Source organism: Bubalus bubalis, chromosome 19, assembly GCF_019923935.1.
Source record: "Bubalus bubalis isolate 160015118507 breed Murrah chromosome 19, NDDB_SH_1, whole genome shotgun sequence".
In the NCBI taxonomy this organism is placed as follows: domain Eukaryota; kingdom Metazoa; phylum Chordata; class Mammalia; order Artiodactyla; family Bovidae; genus Bubalus; species Bubalus bubalis.
Window position 1 is genome coordinate 39,168,184 of NC_059175.1, and position 12,271 is coordinate 39,180,454.

Consider the following 12,271-nt stretch of genomic DNA (forward strand, 5'->3'; position numbering starts at 1 on the left):
CCTGTTAAGGTTAAGCATTCCTGGCACTGGAGGTAGCTTGCATCATGTAACGCAAGACAAGAAGCTGTGTGATCAACAGAGCAGACAACGTGAAGAATGTGCCCACATTTCTGCATCAGAATTGCAAAGCCAAATTAAAGCAAGATGCTGGGTCCCAAACAGTGCTCAGGAAGGCCGAGACGACAGCTCAACAGAACAGACAGTACTCCAAACACACAGTTTATTGCTCTGTGCTGTTCCTGAAAACAGCTAAGACTGCATTTTGACTGGCAACAGCTGGAAGTTACTGTATGAACTATTGGGATTTCATTAAATATTCATCTTTAAAGATAGACAGAAGCTGTCGCCCTAAGTGATCGTTATAAAAACTTCCTGGCAAGGAGGTTTCCAACCAGGGAGTTGACCTAAAATTATAAAGAAGAATAAAACCAAGAATTTGAACAAAAACTAAGAACTAAAAGCTCATCAAGTTACATACAAGGAAACAGTGGTGGAAGTTTTGCTTCTCAAGAAAAGCTGCATTCTACTAATGATTGAGCGAGAATAAATACTAGGTTATGAGAGATCCTGTATTGTAAGGATCTCCAACAGCACAGGAATTTTTTTTTTTAAGGTGACTGTTTAAAGGGTACATGTCCTTCCAAAAAGGCAAAAACAAACAAAAAAAATGAGCTGAATAAAGGGGCCAAAAGAGCTGGATCCCAGGAAGGCACTTCAAATTTATTAGGATCCTCTTCTCCACCAGTGGAACTGCTATGGAAATAATCTTCTCCTTAGCTATCTGAAATTTTAATAATGAAGCTTCTTAGGGAACCCAGGTTCTGGGATAATATTTAAAGGAGTATGCGTGTATTTATTTGCTCTTTCACACACAAAAGGTTGCTTTCAATTTTTTAAAACGACACATTTATAATTTTAAGTTGTTCCACTTTACCTGAAGGAGCTTCTTGACGCATTCATGGTGGCTGTTCTTGGCTGCGAGGTGCAAAGCACTGTGTCCTAAATGGATTAAAAAAAAATTGGAAGGAAAAGACCACACATTTTAAATCTCTTATCTCTGTAATGAAGACAACTATGAGGAAATGAACTGTTCTCCAACAAAGACAGAACTGTTATTCTTGAGAGTAACGCCTTCACTTCTTATCTGTAAAGTTCATTGTGACAAAAGTGGGGAGAACACAGCATCCTGACCCCTGGATAACATGCAGGGTCCACGCCAGCTGCCGTTCTCCTGGGGTACAATTAAGCTGTGGGCTAGAAGCCTGCGGTAGACTCTAGGTATGCAGCTTGGAAATTCCGCTTTCAGCTGTCAGCATGGGTGCCAGATGCCCTGCGTCCACAGCAGTGACAGCAGACCACGGCTGCCACAGGCCCCGGAACCCAGCCCAGGCAGCGGCAGAGAACACATCCAGCACCCACATGAACCCCCACTTCCACCTGTCCTTTCGCTTTCCTCCAAATGCGCTCCAGCTCTGCAGGGGAATTACCTGTAGTTCAGATGTTCAAACTTGGAACGGGTGGAAGAAGGAAAAGAGTTATAAAAACAACACTATCAAAGGAGCATCTCTTCGCGTTCCCTTCAAAAAGTGTGAGGCCAACGTGAGACTCTCTGACGTTTCTGTGGTCAGATAACTTTAGGAAATTCTACCCCACGGTCAGAGGAGGCTGGCAGGCTACAGTCCATGAGGTTGCAAGAGAGCTGGACACGACTTAGCGACTGAACATTACATCCAGTGCCCTCCCCTGCACTACCTAGCGGGCCTATAGAACATCTGTGGGTGAGGAGCTTAGGGACAGCCTTGGTGGGGCTGCCAGGCTAGCAGGCTTCCACTCTCGGGCCTTAGAGAGCTGCTCTTTGCTTAGCCTGGATCCTCTTCTTCTAGGATAACCATGCAGCTTGCCCGCTTACCTGCCTGATGCCACTGAAACCAGCTTCTTGATGAGATCTTTTCTGATCTCACCACTTAAAATTCCTCTGCCACTCCTTTCATCCCTTTGCTTCATTTCTTTGTCCTTCATAGCACTCAGCACCTTCAACCTTCCCTTCTCACCTGACTCCCCTCTCCTCCTACACACACACACACATTTATGCGGTCAACTATTCTTCCTTTCCCTCTAGAATATGAAGTTTGTATCCCAAGTGCCTATGTGTGCTAAGTCACTACTTCAGTTGTGTCTGACTTTTTGCAATGCTATGGACTGTAGCCTGACAGGCTCCTCTGTCCATGGGATTCTCCAGGCAAGAATACTGGGGTGGGTTGCCAGTTCCTTCTCCAGGGGATTTTCCAAACCTGGGGATCGAAGCAGCATCTCTTACATCTCCTGCATTGGCAGATGGGTTCTTCACCACTAGCACTACCTGGGAAGCCTAAACAAAGACCAAAGAAACAGCATGTGTGCGCTAACACAGACCAGGCTCTCGATACACACTTGTTAATTTGAATTAGAGAGTCTGTCCATTATGAGTGTCTGGGGAGGGGGACTTGGGGGCAGGGAACTAAACTCCTAAATCCTGCATTTGTAAACTGATCAAGATACCTCCAATGTAACGCCTGTAAGCAACCCACACTTAAAGCTTGTTTCTCAGCCTTAGCGTCAGTGAAATTTGAAGCTATGGAAGGTGGCCCTATGTACCGTAGGATAATGAGTAGCATCTCTGACCACTATCAACTGAATGTCCAGATGGGACAAGCAGAAATGTCCCCAGACATTGCCAAACATCCCTTGGATAGGTGGGAATCACATAACCCAGTTGAGAACCCCTGGCTTAGAGGAACAACTCCTTTTACATGGTGATCTGGTCTCCAAATACCATTTCTCTGTTCTGAATTAGTCTATATAACACTGACCAGAAATCCACTAATGATTAAAGAATCATATAGCTAGGAAATACCGTATTTAAAATTAGAAGGTTTTAGGACCACAGTGAGCTGCCCAAAAGCATGTATAAGGTTAAAAGATCAGATACCTTCTTTGCTGAGAAGCTGCACAGAGATTTTAAGGGTATGCATAGTGGGAGCTGGTTGGGGGAGGTAGAACACTCCATTTGACCTCCGCCCAAATGGATGAGGATGAAGAAGGTCAGGAAATAGGGCAATGAGATCTTTAGAAGTAGGAAGACAAGTAGCTTCTTTTCCCCTTCCTCCTTTTACCACAGGAGACCTCTTTTCAGGAGGTATAACACATAATAGTGAGTTTGCTTAAACTACGAATTGAGTTTTGGTGGGTTAGCCAGGCCCTCGACCATCATTTGTATCAGTGTTTCTAAGGAGGAGCACATTCTCTGTTTTAAACAAATGCCTTACAGATGAACTTTTGGAACCCATCCTGATTATAAGTAGAAGACTGTTTATGTCGTGTATGCAATGCATTAACTTTTGTCTATCCTGTAGACAAAAGCTCTTCTAATACATAAATAGCATCCACTGGAAAAAGGCACAGTTCTCCAAAGACAAGAGGGTAGGGAGATTTAAACAACCATCATAAAATAAATAACAGGCCTGCATTTTCAGTGCAAGTGTTCCAGTCATACCTGAAAGTAAGCACTGTGTTTCTACAGAAACAACACTCTTTTATTCCTTGGCCCTGTGATGGGTTTCCCTAACCAGGAGCACAAAAGCATTTTTCACTTAAAAGAGTCCCCAAATTCAAACGATGCATCAGTCCCTGGACAACATTACCCTGGAGTGAGATGTCTCTCACAGATACCATTAAAACAAAATTCTCTTTCCAAATGCAAAATTTTCTGGAGAGAATATATTAGTGACAGAACTCCACTGTAACCAGCCCCCACATAAGACTGGCCCCCATTTGGCTGTGGATCTGTCTGGAATATCAGAAAGCAATTTCCCTATAGGAAAATAAGAAGGCACCCCTAATTCAAGTGCATTTCAGCAGAATTCTGCCTGGGAGTGAAGACACCAGTGCTACTCCTAAGTCAAGTGTCAGAGGCTATTCCAGGTGGTTTAAGAATCCTGCTATTCAAAGAGTCTAAGAAGGATGGCCCAGCCATGGAACACCTTCCCCCAAGCTAACTTGGACATTAACCACTTATTCAATGATTTCAGACTGCTGCAGAAACAGAGCACAGCTCACTCATATAGTGGAGGAATTACTGATGGGACTAAGAACACAGTCTTCGAGTGCAGGTGACAAAATTTTAAACTGATGAAGTCTTAGGAGACAAAGACAAGGCAAACAAACACCAAAAGGCTGAAGTTTGAGAAATCATAGTTTCAGATCGTAATATGGGAACGTTTAGAAAAACAAAGAGAACTAAGAGATACTCAACTAGATATGTTTTGCAATATCTACTTAAGAACCAGAGTTTCAAAATGCTGAATATAAACAAGGAAAGAAAGTGTTAGTCGCTCAGTCATGTCTGACCCCGTGGACTGTAGCCTGCCAGGGTCCTCTCCCCATGGGATTTTCCAGGCAAGCTACTGGAGTGGGTTGCCATTTCCTCCTCCAGGGGATCTTCCCGACTCAGGGATCGAACCTGGGTCTCCCGCATTGCAGGCAGATTCTTTACTGTCTGAGCAGCCAGGGAAGCCCAATATAAACAATATAACAATAAAAGTAGTATTAACGATAAAATATAAACAATAAAAGTAGTAATTAATTTGATTTTTATTTACACCTTTAAATATATTTAAACGTTGTTCTTAGAAATGCTTATCTTTACATCAAGTTTTCAATCACTGAAGCATAAATCTATTCACCTAGTTATAGTTCCAGGCGAGAGATCAGAGTATGAAAGATGTATTTTTTTAAACATTAAAAAGAATAGGTACATGTATAACTAAATCACTCTGCTGTACACCTGAAACTAACATATGTTAATCAACTATGCTCCAATATAAATATTTTTTTTAAATAAAAAAATCCACAATGTTGTAAATAAACTATATGCCAATAAAGAATAATAAAATTTTGTGTCTTTTTTATTGAAGTATATATAATGATTTATAATACTGTATTAGTTTCCAGTGTAAAGTGATTCAGTTGTGGGTGTGTATGTATGTGTATATTTAGACACATACAAATACCACACACACACAGAGAAAAGAGAAATTTCTAATAACCATTCTTACTATTAGAGTTTTGAAATTATCCCTTAATCTCTACAAAGTAGATCTGCATGGTGATTTACACTGAATCAAAAGTTGGGTTTTTTTGCACCTGCATGTATACATCATTTGAAATCTTTTCATGGCCAGATTATGTTGATCACTGTATATAGTTGGCCCTTCAGACATGCATACATGTGCACAACCAGCAAGTAAAGAACTATAATCATGCAATCAGTTTTTGGTTTGCCTTTATTCCAAATTAAATATGAAATACTTAATGGACTACAGTCTGCCATTACATTTTAAATGACCCATTCTCTCAAGTACTTGAGTTTTAAGACATAACTGTTCTTGGCTAGAATATGTAAGCTAGATTGGTATTATATGTGAGCTAGATTAAGGGCATAATAGAATGGAGGACCACCCAGAAACACAAACAAAAGCTAAGCCAATACCAGAAACCCCAGAAAAGAAGAAGGGTTCTCCAGTGTCTCCCTCCTCAAGCTTCTGTGCATTATGGTATCTCCATATTCCATAGCTCAGTTCTCACTCTCCTAAGACTCTCTTCTTCTATAAGAAAAGAAGTTTTGTGTGCAAAGGGATCGAGGAAAATTTAAGATATGGGAGTGTGACAAATCACACATCATTCTCCAATTTCTATTTACACTTCCTTCTACAGCGAAACATTCTATACATTTTTTTTTTTAACATTTATTTATTTGGTTGCACTGTATCTTAGTTGTGGCACGTGGGAATTTTTCAGTTGCAGCATTTGAACTCTTACTTGTGGCATGTGATAAGATCTAGCTCCCTGATCTTATGAAACCCAGGCCCCCTGCACTGGGAGCATGGAGTCTTGGCCACTGGACCACAAAGTAAGTCCCCCTCCTATATTATTAAACTGGACAATTTGCTGCTCTGCCCAGAATTCCCAGCTTCCTTTGAAGGCAGGAGTAGCCACAGATCACTCTGTGTCCAGTGAGATCTGAGTGTACGCCACTTCATGAGCTGGGCTTTCCTTTCTGCCAGCTGGGACTGGGATGTGGATGCAGTGGGGGAGCCCCCCTGGGCTGTTAGGACCAAGGCAATACCCTGGATGGTGGAGTAACAAGTCTGGGTAAGAGTCCTCAGTGTGGAGCTGAGTGGCCATAGCAATTTGGGACTTTTAATTGAAAGAGAGAAAAGTCTATCTTGTTTAAGCCACCGGGTCACATTGTGTCAAATGCATACATTTGCTAAAAAACAAAGTCTGAAAGTTAATGCTTCAGACAAGCACTTGATAATAAACAGAAGATTCTTTGGTCTTCTTCAATCTTCTGTTAATGCTCTGTTTAATCCTATCTTATCTTCCTGGGTGCTAATTACAGGCATCCAAAAAAAAAAAAAGCCTAGAAGTCTTGGAGAAATTATTCATTTCTAAAGAAACAGAATGCCACTTCCTAAATCAGTGAAGAACACGAGCAAACACAAAGGTCCTGTTTAGAGTCAGCACTGTGAGCTTAGGTGCAGACTTTCCCAGCTGACTGCTATCGCTATGTCTATGGTGTTGTTTGGCAAATAGGTGATAAGGAATGGGGTGTGTGCGTTTAGTTGCTAAGATGTGTCTGACTGTTTTGTGACCCCATGAACTGTAGCCCACCAGGCTCCTCTGTCCATGTGATTTTCCAGGCAAGAATACTGGAGTGGGCTGCCATTTCCTACTCCAGGGGATCTTCCTGACTCAGGGATTGAACCTGTGTCTCCTACACTGCATGCAGATTCTTTACTGCTGAGCCACCAGGGAAGCCAAGGAATGGGGGGAACCCCACAAACCAAAAACGAGTCAGGAGCTTCTTCCAGTTTGGGGATTTCTTTTTCTGATTTGTACTATGAGAGTGTTTGGCTTGGTGATAATCACAGCTTCTTTATTTTTTTTTTAAATGTGAAACATTTTAAAAACCTGACGTGCAAAAGAGACTGGGCGCTAGGATGTTCACATGTATCCTCTCACCCAAGCCTCCAAAGCCATCTAAAATGATGATAATTGAGATGTACTGGGCTTTTCTGATGGCTCAGACGGTAAAGAAACTGTCTGCAATACAGGAGACTCAAGTGCAATCCCTAGCTCAGGAAGATCCCCTGGAGAAGCAAACGTCAACTCACTCCAGTATTCTTGCCTGGAGAATCCCATGAACAGTGGAGCCTGGCAGGTTACAGTCCATGGGGTCGCAAAGAGTTGGACACGACTGAGTGACTAACACTTTCACACTACTGGTACTACACACAAGGCTTTATCTACTGACAGTATTCTGCTCCTGAGATTGTTTGTAAAGCACTTATGAAAAGTCTGTGGTCAGACTTCCAAACATTTGATGTGGAAGGATAGTTGATAAAGAAAGATACTAAAATCCCTTTGCTTCTGAACTTAAATCCAGTCACCAGTTTAAGAAGTAGGTAACTGTACCAAGTTAACCATCCTGTACACTTTGTGGATATAAAGAATTAAAAGGGTCAGTGTAATGATATATTTTGAAAGCAGGATTTTTTCTGAAACTCTGCAGGGCAGTTGGATTTATGGTAACAGATTTTCATACGAGTTCTCACTGGGTATTAGAATTGAAGATAACTGGATCTTAGCAATAATATAGCAACACTTCAGGGAGGTTGACTGAAAAGACAGCATCTATGAGCTGATTCTTGCGAGTCCCTTGGACAGCAAGGAGATCAAACCAGTCAATCCTAAAGGAAATCAACCCTGAATATTCAGTGGAAGGACTGATGCTGAAGCTAAAGCTCCACTACTTTGGAGCTTTATGATGAGAAGATGAGATAAGGAGACTCATTGGAAAAGACCCTGATGATTGAAGATAGAAGGCAGGAGAAGGGGACGACAGAAGATGAGATGGTTGGATGGAATCACCGACTTGATGGACATGAGTTTGAGCAAACTCTAGGAGACAGTGAGGGACAGGGAAGCCTGGTGTGCTGCAGGCCATGGGGTCGCAAAAAGCTGGACACAACTTAGTGACTGAGCCATTTAATTCATCCTTTCATCAAATGTTTTGGGCTAATGACAACCATTAAGCACAGTGACTAATGTCCTTGCCATTCCCTTGGATTCTGACTCGCATTCTTGAGAAGGAGAGAAAGGAGTGGGTGTTATAGCCAACAGGAAGGGCATGAGCAGTAAAAGCCATCACGTTTATCTTGTTCACTGTAATAGGAAAAACCCCGAGAAGTGTTGTTCTAGATAACGCAACAGATTTTCCATGTACTTTTATCCATGCCGCTTTTCCTACTTTTGTTTCTGGGTTCTGTTTGCATGCTTTCAAGAAATCACGAGAAGTCAGTGCCTTACTCAGACTAAAGCAAAACAATAAGCCCAAGGACCAGAGTGTTGACCTCATTGTTAGAAATGAGAGAAAAGTGACAGGCAGCTCGAGACATTTCCAACTCACAGGATGTATGGAAGCTGTTCTGGGGCTGCCAAGGGCTATGGATTCTACCAGCTTCAATTAGAGTTGAAAGAAATGGGCTGTGACGGTTTCCACTAACCAGCCCAGAGAAGAGTCCAGGACGGGAGGATGGGTCTGCAGTTTCCCCTCCAGCTTGTTTTTAGTTCGTTTTTTTTTTTGTTTTTGTTTTTGTTTTTTTTTGGCCATGCCCTGTGGCATGTGGGATGTTAGTTCCCTGACCAGGGATTGAAACTGTGCCCCCCTGTAGTGGAAGCATGGAGTCTTAACTACTGGACTGCCAGGGGAAGTCCTCCCCTCCAGCTTCCTGGAGAGCACTGTCATCTCCACTGGCAAGGAAGAGGAACTGTGCTGGGGTGTCCAGGTCTCACTGCACGACTCCCCAGGCTTTCAGGAAATAAGTGAGGGCTCTGGTAGTAAATACAAACTCAATCCACATGGTATTAGACAGCCACAAAAAACTATGCTTAAGAGTTTTTAGAACAGGAAATGATCATGGTTATCTTTTTTTTTTTTTTTTTTAAATGGCAGGATTTAGAGTTTATTATATAATGTGATCTCAACTATGTAAAACTGCACCAGGAAAATCTGGTAGGAAATACTGCAAAACAGTAAAAATTGTTTTTTCTTGGAGTAGAACCACTGGTTATCTTCTTGGTAGTTTTCTGTATTTCCCAAATTTTCTAGAATGAACATGTATTAAACATTTTTTTCCCTTTAATAAAAACATGGGGGAGTGATATTCAGTTACAATGGAAATAATGAGACTCCTATCTAATCTATTTTTTAACATCAAATGCAGTTAAACAAAATTATATTACAGCTCAAATTTATTCACACTAAACAAACTTTTTTAGATTATGATTTTCTTAAAGAAATCCCATCTATAAGAGGGCACACCTCATCAAGGGGATGGTAGCCACTCTTACTGCTTGATGTGTATGTGGTACAACTTTAAAAGTAGTAACAATAAAATTTAAAAACAAAATAACTGGATCTTGGCATTAGAGATGATTTTTAATTAGCAACATAAATCAGTGTTCCCTTCAAGGGAGTCACTTAGAGAAAGCATCCTTTCTTCCGCTGGTATTATAATAATTTGTGTTCAGTCGGGTCTGACTCTTTGAGACCCCATGGACTGTAGCCTGTCAGGTTCCTTTGTCCATGGAATTTTCCAGGCAAGCATATTGGAGTGGGCTGTCATTTCCTTCTCCAGGGGATCTTCCCGGCCTGTGGATCAAACCCACGTTTCGTATGTCTCCTACATTGGCAGGCAAGTTCTTTACCACGAGTGTTACCTGAAGTATTGCCATTTCTCAAAATATTTTTTTTGGAGCTTTCTGTGGCACTGCTCTGGAAAATCATTTTGTTACTTCAATCACTCCCTATTTTTAACCAAAAATGGTTTTACCAGATTGACACCTCCTTTACCTGACTTGACTTTAACTGGCTCTTCGTCTGTCATAAAAAAACAAGTCTATTCTCAAAGAATAAATACTCCCAGACCCTGATATTATTAAGTGCCACAGACTTTATGAAAACAAGTCTGAAACATGAGTTGTCCGGCCATATTTTGAGTAATAATTGTATTTTCATAACACTTGACCAATCTGGCCCCAAGATGACTGACTACTCTGAGGTGTGTTTTCAGGTGGGAAGCAAAAGGGATCCATCACAGATTAATGAAAAGCCTCAATTAAAGACTACAGAACAGACTAATCTTATATTCCAGTAAAAACCAACAAAAGCCTATTAGAAGACAAAGATTTTCAACTACAATAGAGAAATGAAAAGCCACCAGTACTTGCTTCCACCTTTTGGACAACAAGGGGCAGAAACTCAGGCTGGCAACCCAGGGACTCCTTCCTATAATACAACGTTCATAAAAGACAGGACTACACTTCTTTTCTATCTGACTTGATCATCACTTATCAACACTGGCTTCATGTTAGAATCAGCTGAGAATTTTACAAAAGTACCAACTGGCTGGAAATGTTCAGAAATTCTGAATCTCTGAAGACAGAGCTGGGATATACATGCGTGGGGTTGTCTTTAGGTGTGTGTGTATGTGTGTGTGTGTGTGTGCTGTTTATTCTTTCCCTTCTTCTTCTTTCCCCCTTTAAGCTCTTTCGCCCTTCCTCCCCTCCAGTTCCTAGGTGATTCAGATGCACTAAAACACAGTAAGGGGTGCAGACCATGGGCAGCTGATCCACATAAAGATCCTGCCTTCTGTCCACAGAACCCACTTCAGCTAGTTGATGAAATGAGCACCTAAACAATTCCCTCCATTCATCACTTTGTACCATGATTCATAAGAACAAAAATCGGGGGAGAGTACTTGGCCCACAGATATCATCTTAGAAAATAAAAATTTTAAATGAGGGATAAGAAGCACAGTCTCTAGTTGATTAACCACATATAAGATGAAAACACTTGTAAAGGCCCAAATAATGAAACCACATCAGAGCCTAGTCATTGGAGGAGATTCTATGTTTTTCTTTTGGTTGATCTGTATAGACTGTAAATTTTCCACAAGGAATACGTACCATTTCTGTGATACCTACTTTCCTGCTGGCCTGTTGACTTAAGAGAAAAAGATTACATACCGGCAGTATCTTGGGCTGTCACATCCACGCCGTGTGTAACCATGACCCTGAGGCATTCCACATGTCCTTTTGTAGCAGCAAGATGAAAACTGGAAAAGAGGTAACACCATCTCCTTAAGATTGCCCCTCTTTACAGACTTACCCCAACCATGTTTTTGCCTCTTGTGTATACTATCTCTCACTTAAGCTCCAAACCACCTCGTGAGTAGGTCTTCCTTTTTTCTCATTTTAAAAAGGAGAAAACAGAGGCTCGAAGTGGTCTGATAATTTGCTCATTGATACTTTTTATTAAGTAATGGATTAGGAGCTAGATCTTAGGTCTTCCCATGTAAAGACAGGCTTGAAAAGAGTAAAATTCAATGACATTTCTTACCCCTTTAGGAAAAAATAACCAGAGTCCCAAGTTGATTCAATTCCTAAATACATAAGTAATTTATCAACTTTTTCCTGTTTTCCAGTGTTTTTTAACAAAGCCATTATTTTTAAGCAATGCACTCTCTAAAGGCAAATTTGTCCAAGTCAAACAATGATCAGGGTTCTTGGACAGCATCAATATCAAATCCATTGTGTTTTAGCAGATAGCAATAGTTATCTGTAGTTGTACACAACTACACAACTTTTTTTACATGCCTAATGTAGGCCAAGCATCTTATTACCCACTTTAGTACATTAGTTCTTATCATTCTCATAAAAGCCTTTAAAAAAAATTTTTTTTTTAATTTTTTGGCCATATCAAGCAGCATGTTAGAGATCTTAGTTCCCTGACCAGAGACCAAACTCGTGCCCTGTGTATGGGAAGCAGGGAGTTTTAACCACTGGACCACCAGAGAATTCACCATAAAAGCCTTTTGACATGAGTCCTAACACCATCTCCATTAGATGGCAGGGGTCTACACTCAGGTACAAACAGCATTAAAGGAAGCCCACAGTTAGGCACTGGAACTCAGTGACACTTGAGGGCACAAACCTCGCTCAGCATGTTTAGACTTATCATTAGAAAGAGATAATATCCTTATAACACAGGAAGCTCAGCTCAGTTCTCAGTGATGAACTAGATGGGTGGGATGGAAGTGAGGGTCAACAGGGAGGAGATATATGTACATATATAGGTGATTTACTTTGTTTACAGCAGAACTAACAC

The 12,271-nt window shown here is 41.1% G+C and overlaps 1 protein-coding gene across 6 annotated transcripts in view; it reads right to left on the minus strand.

Annotated features, from left to right (window-relative positions):
* RAI14 (retinoic acid induced 14) overlaps positions 1–12,271 on the minus strand; it is a 164,393-nt gene that overhangs the window by 24,424 nt on the left and 127,698 nt on the right. For all 6 annotated transcript variants that reach the window (XM_006071887.4, XM_044932530.2, XM_044932532.2 and 3 more), the window contains 2 exons: positions 11,131–11,219; positions 935–999 (listed from right to left, as the gene is read on the minus strand). In XM_006071887.4, coding sequence (XP_006071949.1) covers positions 935–999; positions 11,131–11,219 — 154 coding nt within the window. The remainder of the gene's footprint in view (positions 1–934; positions 1,000–11,130; positions 11,220–12,271) is intronic.